The sequence below is a fragment of the Emydura macquarii genome, unplaced genomic scaffold (genome assembly GCF_026122565.2).
Source record: "Emydura macquarii macquarii isolate MOO-44397 ecotype Brisbane River unplaced genomic scaffold, CSIRO-AGI_Emac_v2 contig_1253, whole genome shotgun sequence".
NCBI classification, from domain to species: domain Eukaryota; kingdom Metazoa; phylum Chordata; order Testudines; family Chelidae; genus Emydura; species Emydura macquarii.
In genome coordinates, this window is record NW_027131390.1 from 76833568 (window position 1) to 76849444 (window position 15877).

The 15877-nt window shown below is 40.4% G+C and overlaps 1 protein-coding gene across 1 annotated transcript in view; it reads left to right on the forward strand.

Moving 5' to 3' along the window:
- ABCB11 (ATP binding cassette subfamily B member 11) overlaps positions 1–15627 on the forward strand; it is a 69156-nt gene extending 53529 nt beyond the window's left edge. The window contains exons 22-28 of the mRNA XM_067549293.1: positions 4690–4893; positions 9449–9690; positions 9803–9959; positions 10757–10954; positions 12765–12971; positions 13902–14048; positions 14524–15627. Of these exons, the coding sequence (XP_067405394.1) occupies positions 4690–4893; positions 9449–9690; positions 9803–9959; positions 10757–10954; positions 12765–12971; positions 13902–14048; positions 14524–14724 (1356 nt within the window). The 3' untranslated portion in view covers positions 14725–15627. The remainder of the gene's footprint in view (positions 1–4689; positions 4894–9448; positions 9691–9802; positions 9960–10756; positions 10955–12764; positions 12972–13901; positions 14049–14523) is intronic.
- The last annotated feature ends 250 nt before the right edge of the window (positions 15628–15877 follow it).

Below are 15877 nucleotides of genomic sequence, written 5' to 3' on the forward strand. Positions count from 1 at the left end.
TCTTTTTTTCTTGGAGAAAATTTTATAAAACCCTTAGTTTTCCTTTAAGTTCTTAATTAGCAGGGAACCATTGTTGGCAAAACTGTACATCTAATTTCTATTTACACCGTTCATTGCATTTTGCAGTATGTTGTCATTTTTATCACTGCTATACTGACACCGTGTTAAAAACAATACAAAAATCTGTTGTTCCCTATAAAATATATAACAGAATTTTTAATTTTTGTGATATTAGGTATTACTAGTAAGGACATTTTCTTTTACTGTTCCCTCCTCCCCACTATAGATTTATAGACACTGAGATAGGAACCTCCTCTGCCACCCCTTGGTAAGCAGATCCATAGCAGCAGTGTCAGTAGCATATTGCTTTTCATGGCCTCTCCTCCTGCTGGTAGTAGGATTGTCCTTTAAACTGCTCAAGTTGATTAGTGTAACACATTTCCAATATCACTCTTGTATTAGTAACCCAAATTTCTTCTTTAAGTTGGCTCTGCATATCCCCACGTATGGGCATTGTGCCACCCTGTGACAGAATCTTCTTCGATCAGGGTCAGCTAGAGTTCTTTTGCATCCCCCACACCTCCCCTCAGTCTCACTGATGTTCTGAGGGCAAAGTTATTTGGAGGGAAGATCACCCTCACCTCCTCAGTTCCTTCCAAGTGTGTGCTTGAATGGATGTGAACCTCTCCAGTCTCTTCAGAGTCAGAGCTTCGTTCTTCCTAAAATAATGTTAGCTTGTTGGTATAATTAGTTCATTAGTAGGTGTTTTTCCCAGTTCTGGATTATGGAGCAACCAACGAAAAAGAGAAAGATGAGCTTCAAGAAGTGTGCTTCTTGCCCAGCTCTCTTCCTAGCATCCAGTGAACACATGCAGTGCTTCAAGCATCTGGGAGAAGCACATTTGCCTTCTGGGTATTTGATTTGCTGAACCTATACTTCCAGAGTCCACAAGGATACGGAGACTCCCTTGCAGCTCTTTCTAAAGGAAGCTTTTAAGGCTAGGTCCTCTGGACCCAATCAGGCATTGGATCTTAGATCTAAGAGGCCAGTCTCAGCCAGTTACAGCAAAAGGCTCCAAACAACTGAAGGTTCCAAGAAGCCACAACCCTTCTCAGTGCTGGATTTGGCTCCTGTGGCTCCCTCAGACAAATCCCTAAGGCTATATATGTCCAAACCGAGGGCCATGTGGCAGGACCTGACCACCCCAGTTCCACGGATCTGAGATGGGGCCTTGCATATTATTTAGCTAGAACTAAAAGTTTTCATAAATTATCTAGATTGTATGTGGCTTATGCTAAAAGCCTCATGGGTCAACTGGTTTCTTCCAAGTCTTCTATCCAAATCTCAGTGGATTAAACAATATATTGCTGAATGTTACATGCTAGCAAGAGTTCCTGTGTCTGCTGTGATTCAACCATATGCCACTGGAACTATGGCTACTTCCCTTGCTTGTCTTAGTTAGGTGCCAGTTGCTGAAATTTGCAGAGCTGCAACCTGGACTTCAGTGTACACCTTCAGTAAGCATTATGCTTTGGACCTGGCCTCCAGGGCAGACACTGCATTTATAAAAGCAAGGCTTCCATCTCTGTTCCCATCTCCAGGTTAATTTTCAGCACTGCTTATCAGTCTATCCCATAAGTGGGAATATGCAGAGCCACTTGAAGAAGAAATGAAGGTTACTTACATGTAACCAAAGTTCTTTGAGATAACCCTGCATAGTTATACTTTTCCACCCATCTTCCCCTCTCTGTTAGAGTCTTTGTTCTGATTTCACAATGGAAGGAACTGAGGTGGTGAGGTCATTCCACCTACATAGAGCCTTGCCCTCAGAACATCAGTGATGCAAAGGGGAGGGGGAGGGGAGAGCATGAGAGCTCTCTAGCTAACACTGCTAGAAAAAGGTTCTACAGCAAGTCACGATAGGGCAGAGCAGTACCCATGAGGGTGAATATGCAGAGGCATATGAAAGAACTCTGATTAAAAGTAAGTAACTTTCAGTTATATATAGGTGAGCTCAGTGTGTTCATAATATAAAGAGGGACCAAATCATATATAACACACGTTATGCTTTGGTACAACATATGATGGAAGCATGACCTGTTTTTTTGCTATTTTTCATTTAATTTAATTTTAATTAAGAATTGAATTAATATTGTATGGTCATGACTCAATACCAAATAATAATGTGATACCACTAGTGAAATTTTTTTTCTCTTTTTCTTTTATGATTATACACGCAAGATTAATTTTTTGTTGCAACAAAATAAAACAAAATAGTCATAACACACACACCCCACACATATATAAGATAAGACAAATGTGGTGCCACAATTGTTATACATGGACTTACAAGATAAAACATTGAAATGCAGATTTATTAAGACAATGTATGCTAGAAAAAAAATTAAACAAAAAGAATTAAACGATTAGGCAGTCTACTTTTCCATTTAAAGACTTTCAATAAAGTTAATTAAAATTTTTATTAATTTATTTGCCTGCTTAACTGTATTAATTTAATTGACTTAACCCAATTTACATCATGAGTCCTGCTAAATAGAAAAAGGGCCAACAGTTTAGTTGTAATACTAGGATTAAAAGCAAAGTTAACATTTTGTTTCTTGAAAATTATATTACATGTTTAACCTTTGGATTTTTAAAGAATTAAAATAATTGATTTTAATTTTACTCTATTGATTTTAAAACTTTTACCTTTAGCATTTTGATAATTTGTTTACATTCCTTTCTCATCTACTAGGGTGAATTTGGTTTGAAACATTTTCAAAGCAAGTCCTGTAACATTTTTTCCCAGTCTGCATATTATTTATTATTTCTCATGACACTGGATTATCACAAATTAAGTACTATGGTTTTCACAGTGCTGAGTGCCAGACATCAGTGTTTACAATTTATGCTAAAGGATTTATTTTCTCTCCCTTGCCCTCCTTTACACATCTGGTTTTGGAAAGAGTTAACTTTTCTCTTAACACAAAGGGAAGGGTGGAAGAAGGGTAGAGACAAGAGAAAACTTTAAGATCAAATTTCCCACATACAAGGCAGAAACCATTATAGTTTCTGAATTTAGTGAATGGCAGACCTGGTCAGGAGATTGCTCAGTTATGCCTTGCCAGACAATAGTTTGGTAGGTTTTCTAAATTCCCTCTTAAACAGACAAAACCAAAAAAAGCCACCTGTCAAACTGCTGCTTAATGTGTGCCTACTCTGTCTCTGCTTCTTGGTAGCCCTCAAGGACTTTCCCCTGCTTTACAACTTCATTTTCTAACAGAAATAAACTACACTTGCCCCTCTGCTGTTTCTGATTCTGGAGAGAAATGAGAACCATGAGGAAGGGAAGTCTCCTGATTGGACAACTTTCTCATCAGCTTAGGAAATGATCTATAAATGCATAAAGAATAAATAAATAAATAAAAATGTCTCCCCTAATGTACACCTCATCCATGTGAGGTAAATCAGAAAGAAATAGGGCGGAACAATCTCGGGCCATGCAGAGGTAAGGCCAGTCGCCAGGTTTGGATATGGATGTATACCTGAACTTCCCCAGAGTTCGTTAAGGCTTGGATTCAGTGATCCAATGCAGCACTCTCTCTACATAGCTAAAGCAAAAGCCACACCCCCTTTGTGCTACTTATGTGGTGTGTTATAGGCAGAGGATCCATGTAGCAGTAGATCGTGTGATCTGTCCCATTGTTGCACTCCATACTAGCCTATGTAGAGCCCACACAGAGACCTTTTCCATGATGCACGGGATGGGTGGACGGAGACTCCCAAAACAGCCACTATGTCGCAGTTCCCCTCCCTATATCTTTAGCACAGAGGAAAACTAGTGGGGGAACTGGATGTTGGCACTCCACACCAGGGTGATGAATTTCACCCCCAAATGATTTCAGAGCTAAAACGTTTTTTAAATATACACTTGAGTTCCCAGTTAGTGAAGTTAAACGTTTGTTGCTGCTGAGACAGACCAACCCTTGAATAAATACGGTAAAGTCATCAAAAAGAAAAATGTTCCCATAGTGCATGAGGCAAAGATAAAGTTACCAGCAAAGATTATAATAAAGGCATTTTTAAACCTTTATCTCAAATAATGAAACAGGGCTAAACAGCAATCATGAGTCATCCCCTTTTTAATCTTTGCCAAGTACTTCCTCAATGATTTCCTGTTTGATTATTTCAGTGCTGCTGGGATTCTGTCATATTACTAGTTATGTTAGGGTTCTTCGAGCCTATTATGGGTACCTCTTAATTATTCAAAGATAAATAAATACATAAAACAAATAAATATTTGGGCCAACTTAAGCATGCTGATGCACATAAGCTGTTTCCATGGAAGTCAAGGGGAGTCATCTACATGGCAAAAATTCACCCCAATTACATTATCTTTATATCTGTTAGCGTTCTTAGGGTAGGTTTTTCTTTACTAGTCCTTGGATGGTCTGTGGGTCAGGAGAATAGTTAGGGTTTGATCCTGCAGTGTTTATTTTGATTAAAAATTCCCATTTGACTTCAGTGGGAAACAGGACAGTTAGACTGGGCTAATACCTAAGCAGTCAATTTAAACGTACTAATCCATGCCATGTTATTTTAATATCTAGAATTTTTCAGTTTGATGGGAAGGTATTTGATTGTCTTTTGAAGCATATGTGATGTAATCTATTTTTGTTTTATTTTAAGGCTACTGGATCTCAGATAGGAATGATTGTCAGTTCCCTTACCAACATTGGAGTGGCAGTTATCATTGCTTTCTACTTCAGCTGGAAACTAAGTCTCGTTATAATGTGCTTCCTGCCCTTTTTAGCCTTATCTGGAGCTGTGCAGGCTAAAATGCTGACAGGATTTGCCTCTCAGGACAAAAAAGCTATGGAAATTATTGGGCAGGTAATGTTTTTTATTAACACATTTTAGATGAACAGGCATTTGAGGAGGGGAGGGTGCATGTGTCAGTCATATCTCAGGCAGTTGGAATTATCAGTGATTCAGCTGTTATAGAAGTGACAGAGATATACAAGCTGCAGTATTTCTGCTTGTCATGGTGACTTTCCCAGCTTTAAATGTACCTACTACTTGCCATGTGACTTCCTCCTCAAAAGGGCTATGGCTTTACACAGTAAGATATGGGTGTCTATTTTTATTTGCTTAGTTTTAAAATGCATATCTGAAGGTGCCCTCTGATGCTCTTATTGCACATGACTATTGGTTCCTGGGTATTAAGAAATCATTGCATTCTAGAATTCAGCACTAATTCAGAAAACAGTATGTGCTGAGTTTAAAGACAGCTGGATTGTTTTTCCGTGAGCTGTATTCTGTACCTGGATGAGCTAGATTTTACCATTGTTTCTACAATGTGTGTTCTCCAAAATATGTGAGGGAAATAGATACATGTCAAGTTTGTTAAGCCATCACAGGAGATGGGAGCCTTCACTGGAAGGAATAAGTTGTGTGTTCAGTGCTCCCTGACTGCATGCCATTCCTCTGCAATGCAGAGCAGATGGTATATATCCCTCAGACAGTCAGCCACTGAAGAACTGTAATGGTCCTATGTCTTGAAGATACCAAGATAGTATTTATTCTGTATTTCAAAAATTGAGCTAACATCTAAAAACAATGGCAGTTGGGGAAAAGAGTTCCCCTCCCCTCAACTGAGTTGTCCAGTGCAACAGCAATTGGGAAGGGAGCCTATAGAGCCAGTTTCAGCAGTAGGGAGGACATAATCCTCTTCCAACTCCAGGAGGAATTTTGTATTTATATATTCCTGCCCATTAAGCGAGGAACTAGAACCATCCATTCTCCCTTCTCTCATGACTGTGCAAGGAGGTTATGCCAGTCCTACCTACCTAATCCTAGTGGGAGGATGTACTAGTACTGGGAATTGTGAATAGCAAACCACAGTTCCTTTGCATAAACTCTCTTCCCTCCACCCTCACCAGGGCAGTTCCTCAGCTTCCTGCCATGAGACTGTCTTCTTTTTCTTCTGTTTATTGCTTCACATAGGGAGCCCTATGAAGCCACAACCTTCTAGGGGTGACATGACTTAGAAGTCCACAGATATTTTCTGCCAGTCTGGGCCCAATATTAGTAACTGTTGCAGCCTCATAGAATGATCATTCATGTTCCTGCTGTGTTGGCATTTGTGATTTTTGTAGATTTCTATATTGTCTTCTGGAGCAACAATAGAGAGATTGGTGCTGCTGATTGTGCTGGTTACTGAGAGCATGCAGGATACAATAATTGCTTGCTTTATATATATTGGAGAAGGGAGGATTGTGTTATAGAAAATATATCTTGGATGCACACTAGAATACTAGCAGAGACACCCTCAGACAAATAGGGATACATAGTCTAAATAAAGTAAACTGTAAAAGTTAATGAGTTCTACACATTTAGATTATTCTTGTATTTTAAAGAATTCTAGAAAAAAAATTTTTTAAAAAAATCACATGCCTCTATACAAAATGAATGACTTTAACAACACTAGTTTAAAGAGACACCCAAAGTCTAGGAAGAGTTAATGCTGACTATTCTCTCATTCACAATGGCTGAATTATTTACAGCCAGTGATAAATCAAAATACCTTCTTGAAGTTGATGTAGCTATAGAAACTTGACAAATGGCCAGAGCATCAGCCATTACTCAATGGAACGACCCAGAGGCTAGGAAGAAAAGGTCATTCAAAGCTTCAGTAGCATTGGCAATGACTGATTATGTCTGGTGATATTTTCTAATTTATTCAACAATATAGCATTCTAATACAAAAGGGTTTAAGTCTTTTCTACAATGACTGTGTCACCAGGTTGCCCTCACTGGCCCGGTTGCTGGGGTCCTCCCTCGGGCTCTGTCTCTGGGGGAGGCCACAGCGCCTTCCTATACCAGAGGAAACAGTTTGCTTTCGGCAAGCCAGCAGTCGATTGCTCTAACGCTTAGGCAGGGTGAGCAAACAGTTTAGCGCTCTGGCCCTCAGGCAGGGCAAGCGAGCAAGTCAGCAGTGGGTTTGCTCTCTCTAGAGTGGAAGGGAGCAGGAGGCTCTCTTCGGGGTGGCTAGGAAAAGGGAAAGGGGAGGGGAACTCAAGCCCACCCGTCTCCCACTGTATCCCAGCCCAGGGACCTAGCAGTGGCAAAAGCGGTTGCCACTGTGTCAGCGGGGCTCCCGCCACAACACACCGACTAGGCCTCAGACTCACCGATAAGCTATGGCTGTCCCTGGGCTACTTCCTCCCTGCTGGCTCCAGTACCTGTCTCCTCAGTATCTCGGGGGTATTCTGTCTGGGGTTGGCCCGTCAGTCCCTCCTTCGAGGGGCAGCTCCTCTAAGTCATTTGGTGGGGGAGGGGCTTGGTTTCTGGCAGCTCCTCCAGGTCCTGTCCTACCTCACGGGGTTCGGCGGCCAGCAGCTCCTCCAGGTCCTGTCCGGCCTCGGGGGGTATCCTCCACCCAGGTTGCCCCAGGGCCTCTGCCCAGTCCCGGGGCTCCAGTGATTTGGTCCAGTCCCAGGGTCCGGGTACCTCGGCCCAGTCTCTCTGACTGGGTTGCCTGGTCCAGTTCCAGGAAGGCCCTACGTAGTCTCCAGGGCCAGGGTTGGTCAGTGGCTCTGCTCCAGCCTAGGCCTCTGCCAGCAGGGCAGCACATCTGTCTCTAGCAGCAGTCTCTCCCTGACTGAGCTCTGGGGCCGGGCTTTTATACCACCCCTTCCTGTGGAGGCTCCGCCCCACTGCCGCTGATTGGGCTGGCCCGGCAGTCCTATCGCAGCCTGGTTCCCTTGTTGCCGGGCAGACCTAGCTGCTGGGCCTGATTGGGTCCATTTAGGCTGCTCGCGCCCTCCCTCGGGCTCTGTCTCCAGGGGAGGCCACAGCGCCTTCCTACAGACTGCTTATCTGCCTTTTCAAAATCCAGAAAAGCATAGTCTGAACACTTAAGTTCACAGTGCCTGTTTATCATCTCCTTCAAGGTGCATGTTAATGCACTAGGACTAATTCTACACACTGGCCTGGGAAAAAAAACTTAATGGAAATTTGACCTAAATTATTTTAAAGTATTCATATTCAGGTCACCTCTTCTATGCTGTGTATTCACAGGCAATAACACAACGTTTAATAAGAAATATCTATAGATAAGAAAAGGTAAAACACACTGAGCCATTACAACTGGCAAGGCAAGCAGCAAATACATTTAAACATGACAAACCTGTGAATTAAAATTCACAGGATAAAAGGGGTGAAGCAGTAATCTGGTATAAAATACACTTTGTATGCCTTCCACTGATGAAAATAGAGCTCTACTGTGGGCTGAGACTTGAACTTTACATGCAGCAAAACTAGATTCTAATCCTTACAATTAACAGGAGCCTCAAAAAAGTTTCCAAAGCAGAGAAAAAGATAATAGGGAAATGATAACAGCTTCCTACACAGCATTGTACCATTATACAATAGATTATACATGCAGTCAGGCATGGGGTTACTCTTTATCTACCCCCTAGCAAAAATCCTGCTCCTACTGAAGTTGATGGGAGTTTTGCCATTGGCTTCAGTGTGGCCAGGATTTTACCCTCATCTGTCTGTTCCATCTAGCCACTTTTCTTGAACATGAACCAGCAAAATATCAATGGAAAAGATTAAGTAGTAAATTCAGCTGCCTTTAATTTATAAAAGGTTTAGACTCTGAAGAAAGAGAACTGGAGACTCTTCACCATTTCCCCCAAGACCACGGGTGTAAGAAAAAAGCAAAACCAGAAAATAATTGAAATAAAAATTTGGGTTTTTTTAAAAACGTGCAAACAAGAAAATAACCACTTTTCATTTATGATTAACCCCAGCATTCCCACCATGCCATCTATTTAAAATATTTAGCGTTATGGCACAGTTATATTCTGTGTTGCTCAGTTTAGCTAGAGATTGCTACCTAACATGCCATTGAGAGGCCTCTGGTCAGAGGTTACTTAGCTACATGTCACAAATCCACAGTCCTGTGTTCAAAGGGACACAGATCTCACAGCACAACCCAGTGAACACAATATCAGCAGGGGAAGTCGAGGGTGGCCATGATTCAGCTGATGAGAACAGCTGAAGGTCTCCGAGAACAACCACACCTCTTTGTTTGGAGTTGGACACATTCTATTATTAAGGAATAGCAGTGCCTGTTATATATATATATATATATAAAGAGAAATTCACAAAGTGGAAGAGTTCAGGCAAGGCCCTCCTCAGCATGAATGTTTTGCAGTAGCCTAGCCCAGGGAGGGTTGAATTCAGAAAAGGTTCTATTTGAGGTTGGATGAGTTCTCCTTGTATCTGAACTAATTTGTACATCGTTAGTTTCTGTAATTTGCCGAACAATCATGTTGCCCTCTCATTGAAAAGTGGGCTAAAGAGAAGGTCTTCCCACTTTTTCAGTGTCATTTCCTGAGGGTTTTTACCTATAACTCCTTTTTTTTTTCTGCTGCAGATTTCCAGTGAAGCCCTCTCTAACATTAGGACTGTAGCTGGAATAGGAAAGGAGAGCAAATTTATTGAAGCATATGAAGAACAGCTGGAAATCCCATACAGAGCTGCAATCAGTAAAGCAAACGTTTATGGAATCTGTTTCGGCTTTGCCCAGTGTATAGTGTTCATAGCCAATTCAGCCTCTTATCGATACGGGGGGTTTTTAGTGGAGAGAGAAGGACTTCATTATAGCTATGTGTTCAGGTAAGACGATACCTGCAGACAGCAACATACTTAGCTAGAGAAGTATTTTATTTACAATAAAATTCACAAGTTACATAACCCATAAGGTAAAAACTTTCCTCCTTGACTGCAGGGTGATTTCTGCCATTGTGACCAGTGGAACTGCTTTGGGAAGAGCTTCTTCCTATACTCCAAACTATGCTAAAGCAAAAATATCGGCTGCACGTTTTTTTCAACTGGTGGATCGGCTTCCCAAAATCAGTGTTTACAGAGATGAAGGGGAAAAATGGGTAAGAGTAGAGCTGAGTAATGCAGAAAATGTTGTTATTCAGCCCAATGATATAGGTATTGAAATCCCAGTAACTATGAACTATTCAATGCACACCTCTGTTTGAGAGCAAGGCAAGGTGACATCAGAATACTTGCTATATATCCTTGCCTTCTGGAAAGTACTGAGTTATGTGCTATACTGTAAGCATGAGACATGCAGATAAATTATTCCCAGTCTACCAGAAATGTCACATAATTGCCCTGAGTATCAATAAATGGTGAATACATTTTAATAACTGATTTGAGAATTGGGAGCGAGGTGGATTCACTGGATAATGAGATTTTCTTCCACCTCTGCAACAGTGATTTAAATCCAAATGAGTTCAGTAGCTAACAATGATTATAATCTGCTGGTTCTTGTATGAGCACATCACAGAAACAACCATCAAATCTGGCATTAATTGGCACCTCTGGTAGCAATCAAAACCTCTGAATGCAGATGAAGAATGAACTACCTTCTCAGCTCAAAAGGTGTCCCCTTCTATGTTTAGGCAATTTGGCAGTGCAGTGTGGGAAAGCTTCCATTGATAGAACAGGTAGAGCAGTGTAGCTATGGCTAAATAGAAAACTCCAGTCCCAGGACAGTCAAGCCATTCAATCTTCAGGTTCCTCAGTCTTCAGGGTTATTTCACAAGCACTTAAGTCACTCACAAAAATGAATATGAGAAACAAGAACCACATTTAATTTGAGGAGTTTTGTTACCATATAGAATTCAGTTTTCAGCACATTACAGCTTGTTTCTCGCTTTTTCACCAGGATAATTTTGAGGGAAGCATTGACTTTCTCAACTGCAAGTTCACGTATCCTTCTCGGCCTGACATCCAAGTTTTGAATGGCCTCTCGGTGTCTGTTAAACCTGCGCAGACACTTGCATTTGTTGGAAGTAGTGGATGTGGCAAAAGTACCAGTGTCCAGCTTCTGGAGCGTTTTTATGATCCTGAAAAAGGAAATGTGGTAAGCACTTTCACTACTTTGACAGTTTTAGTGCTTGCCAGCTTTCAGACACAAAAGTCTTCTCCCGTGTTACATAGGACAGTTTGCCAAAGAGTCACTAATGATGTCAGCCTGGTTGAGGACAACCTCAGTGGATTTTCACACCATCCACAATAGGTTGCAGCTCTCTGGATCTTTCCTCAAATTTACAGTCTAAAATTTTCCAACAATCCAACTTACGTAAGTGAACCTTGGCGGGGTCTCTACGCTGATGCTCAGTAACAGTCAGAGAGGATGTAGAGGGAGGTAATACATCTCTGTGCAGAAACCCAGGCATACAGAGGGAGTTGATGGCACGGAGAGCAGCACCTTCCATTTTTGATACACTCCTGCCCCAATCCTGTCCCCCCAGAATCCACATAGCCCAAGGATAGAGACATCTCAGAGGGTTAGGGATGGAAAATTCCCCACCTTTTACAAGGAATGGGAGAACCTCACACACACAAGACTTCCTCTTCAAGAAGATCTGCCAGGAATGAGCTGGACCTCAGTTTTTGGTTGCTTTTCTTGTAGGCAAGACTCTCATAGAAATCAGCGGGAGCTTTGTCTGAGTAAGAATTGAGCAATTAAGGTCTAAGTATCATACTGCCAATGGTGAAATCTGCTTAAAAGTCAATGCATCTGGCTTTGCGTAGACGTCAGCATTTGGCTCACTGTGGTTCTTTGGTCACAATGGGTGTATAAACATTTTGCTTGCTACTCAGAAAATGTGAACTATACTGTTACCTACTTGGACCTGTGTATTTTCAGAGATTTCAAGGCCAGAAGGGATCCTTGTGATCATTTAGCCTGACCTATGTAACACAGCTCATAGAATTTCACCTAGTAATTTCTGCGTCAAGCCCATAGCTTCTGCCTGAGTTAGAGAACCTCTCTTAAAGTGAATTCTGATTTAAAGCTTTTGAGTGCCTAAGAATCCACCACATCCCTAAGTAAATTGTTCCCATGGTTAATTAACCCCCACTGCTAAAAATGTGCACCTTATTTCTAGTCTGAATGTATCTAGCTTCAACTTCTAGCCATTGGGGGTATGTACACACTAACGGTGGCACATTTGGCGGCAGTGAAGACCCGCTCAATTGATCTGAAAGTCGATTCAATTAAACCACCTCCTCAAAAGATGTAACACTGCGTCGATGGGAAAGCATTTCCCATCAGCGTAGCGTAGTGGAGACAGCACGCAGAAGAGGATTTAGTAAGTTGACATGAGTTACGCAAGCTACATAGAGTAGCTTGCGTAACTCCCATTGACTGCCGCCGAATTTCCCGATAAGTGTGTACTAAGCCTGGGTCTTTTGATGCCTTTATCTGCTAGATTAAAGAGAACTCTGCTTTCAGAAATCTTTTCCCCACGTAGGTACCTCACAATTTAACTGGTTTTTCTTTTATATTTGGAAAAAATAACTGTGGTAATCAAAAAATCCTTGGGCCAACAAAACGCTCAAGCACATGTTTAACTTTCACTATGTAAACATTCCAATTGACTTCAGTAGGTTTATTCACATGGATAATGTGAAGCATGTGTTTAAGTACTTTGCTGGATTAGAGACACACCCAACATATATTTATTTGCTATAAACAAAAAAGCTAAAACTAAATAGTATTCTTATTCAAGTTACTACAGTTCTGTGATTTTGTGCAGACTTTGTTACAAAGTTGTTTATATTTAAAGTCTTGTTGTTGTGACTATTTAGTTTCAATAAAAGATATTCAGTCTTTGTATGTTGCAATTCTGAAATGATGTATCATATTTTGTCTTTTTTACTGGTAGTTAATAGATGGCCATGATACCAAGAAAATAAATATACAGTTTCTTAGATCTAAAATTGGAATAGTGTCCCAGGAGCCTGTGTTATTTGACTGTAGTATTGCTGATAATATTAAGTATGGTGATAACACCAAAGAAATCACTATGGAAGCAGTTATAGAAGCAGCCAAGAAGGCCCAGCTGCATGACTTTGTCATGTCCCTTCCAAATGTAAGTATACACTATTTGCAAGGATAGTGAAAAACCAAAAACGAACAGATGGCATGATGGGGCCTAAAGAGTGAGATTACAAAAGACAGCTCAGAAAGGCTGACAGAATTCACACCAAAGCAAACTAGACACTTTTATGTTCCAATACTGTATTTCATTTTCACAGATCTGTGTATGTGTGTGCAGGGGAGTAGCGGGGGATGGAGAATGGCATAATGTTGTATTTGTCATGATTTATTTAATGGGGTTTTGGTTTTTTTTTAAATTGTTGGGCAAATACTTTAAAAATTAGGTAACCAGCAGAAAGCAATATTTTCAAAATTTCAAACTCCAGTAGGAGACAGAAAGGAAAGGTTCCAGAATAACCAAACAGAAAGGAGAGAGGCATAGTTTAGTGGCTAAGCACAGGACTAAGAGTCTGGAAAAAGGAAACCTATTCCCAGCTCTGCTATAGATTTACTATATGGCCATAGGCCACACATGTAGACCAAAATGTCTGAACTTGGGTGCTTATAGTTGGCACTTAAAATCATATTTAAGAACCTAATTAAAACAAGTGATTAAATATGATTATGGTACCTAAAGTTAGGTACCTGAATTTGAACATTTGGCCTTGACCTCTTTGTGCATCACTTCCCCAATGGCCACCTTTACTTTCTACACAAATCAACCCACCTCTCTCCATTAAGTTCTTACATCAGACTTAGTCACCATGGTATTGGAACCTATATGCAATTTGGACTGCCCAAGTATGGTACAAACTAAATCTTCCCAAATGTACTCATCTGTTAGCTTGAAGAGAGACAACAATGCTCAGGACTCATGGCCCACTCCCCACAAGGCACCATAATCTTGTCCCCGTTCATGCATTGTTGTAATTATGGACATGCTCCTTTAGTAATAACATTTCCCCTCTTGTACATTTTTCAGAAATATGAAACTAATGTTGGGGCTCAGGGATCCCAGCTTTCTCGTGGGCAAAAGCAACGCATCGCAATAGCTCGGGCCATCATACGAGATCCCAAAATTTTATTACTAGATGAAGCAACATCTGCCTTAGACACAGAAAGTGAAAAGGTAAATGTGCAATAACGGGGAGTTAGTATAATTATCTAGGTGTGTTCTTGTAAAAGAAATGTCCATAATAATAATTTTATTTTAATTTGTTTCTGTCTTATCTAGAAACCTTGGAAAAGTATTAGATAAAGAGAGAGACCCTATTATCACAGAAAGTATTTTTTTTTTCTTTGAGTAAATTTGGCCATAAAACACTCACTCTTTATGAAGTTCCAATGTGCCCTAGCTGCTCCTAGACTTAGACCTCAGAGAGGTCACCTGTCTCAATATTGTTGGCATCAGGTTTATTTCATGGGTCAGCCAAGCACTCCAGTAACTTCACCTTTGATTCAGCTTTGGTTCAAATGTCCAATAGGAAATTTTAGAAACGCTAAGCCATCTAATTATTGGCATAGAATAATCAGGGATTTTCCAGATCTTGACTTCCATTTCAGCTGGCACATTTTCATTCTGATACTTGGTCTATTGTCTGCAGACGGTGCAAGCTGCATTGGATAAAGCCAGAGAGGGACGGACCTGCATTGTCATAGCACATCGATTGTCTACAATTCAACACTCTGATATCATAGCTGTCATGTCTCAAGGAATTGTTGTTGAAAAGGGCACTCATGACGAACTGATGGCCATGGAAGGAGCTTATTACAAACTTGTCACCACTGGAGCACCAATTAGCTGATTTACCACAGGTTCTGTGTAAATTTGAAAGATAATTCTTTTCTAAATGAGAACTCTGCAGTTGGTATGACAGTTTTGAGTTAATACATGGTACAAAGTGCTCTGTCATATGACAAGTTACACAGGACATTATTCAGCCTAAAATGTACCTGGCCTTCTGGAGTAAGCAAGTATCCTATAATGTCATATATGGTGACTACAGAGTAGGGTGATTTGTTCAGGAGATAATCTACCCCATTGTGCAAGAGAAAGAAGGAAATTTCATGGTAAGAAAGCTCTTTATTTTTGGAATTGTGGAGCTACTCGAGGGTGGAGAGCACATGTAAAATGGCTTTTTAGTCAGGCTGCACATTGCCTTACTTGCTTGACTAAATGACAATCAAGGAAGAATCCACCCTGAATATTAGTATGTCACAGCAGGCACTGCTGCTTTTGGGAAGTTATATGCTAAAACACACACCAGGTACGGTACTATATTCTATATTAGTCATGGGATCAAATATTTCCTATCTTGAAGGTTTACATACAGAATTAAAATAGATACTCTCAATGTGGTTATAGAAATCTTTTTTGCCCCACCCTTTGTCTCTCTTGTCTATTTAGATTGTGAGCTCTTTTGGGTAAGGACTGTCTTTTACTCTGTGTTTGTGTAGTGCCTAGCATAATGGGACCCTGACCTACATAGGAGGATCTAGGTGCTACTGTAAAACATACAATAAAGACGTCAGCTTTACTCCACCATGGTAAAGAAAGAGATTGTGATGAGGAACTGAAGCTGGTAAAGATTATTTTTTCTAAATTAGCCTCTTTATTAAATGGCCTCTGTATATGAATATGGATATGAATAAATATATGTATATAATTAAATGGTCTCAGTATATAAATATGAATAAATACTCAGTTAAATCAAGTAACACTACAATTATTTTTCACTGTTATTTAATCTTTCTTACCTTGAAACGGTGCTAGATTAAATAGAGAATATCACAGACATTTTCATCACTGGTGACCATATCGTGCCATTTCTTTTTAAGGAGAACTTAAAAATTCTGTAAAGCTTAAAGAATAAAAAAGATTGACATTTTTATAGCTAAGGAGAATGTTCACAGTGATATTATATTGGGTTGACCTTCTTACATGTAAATTATCATGCT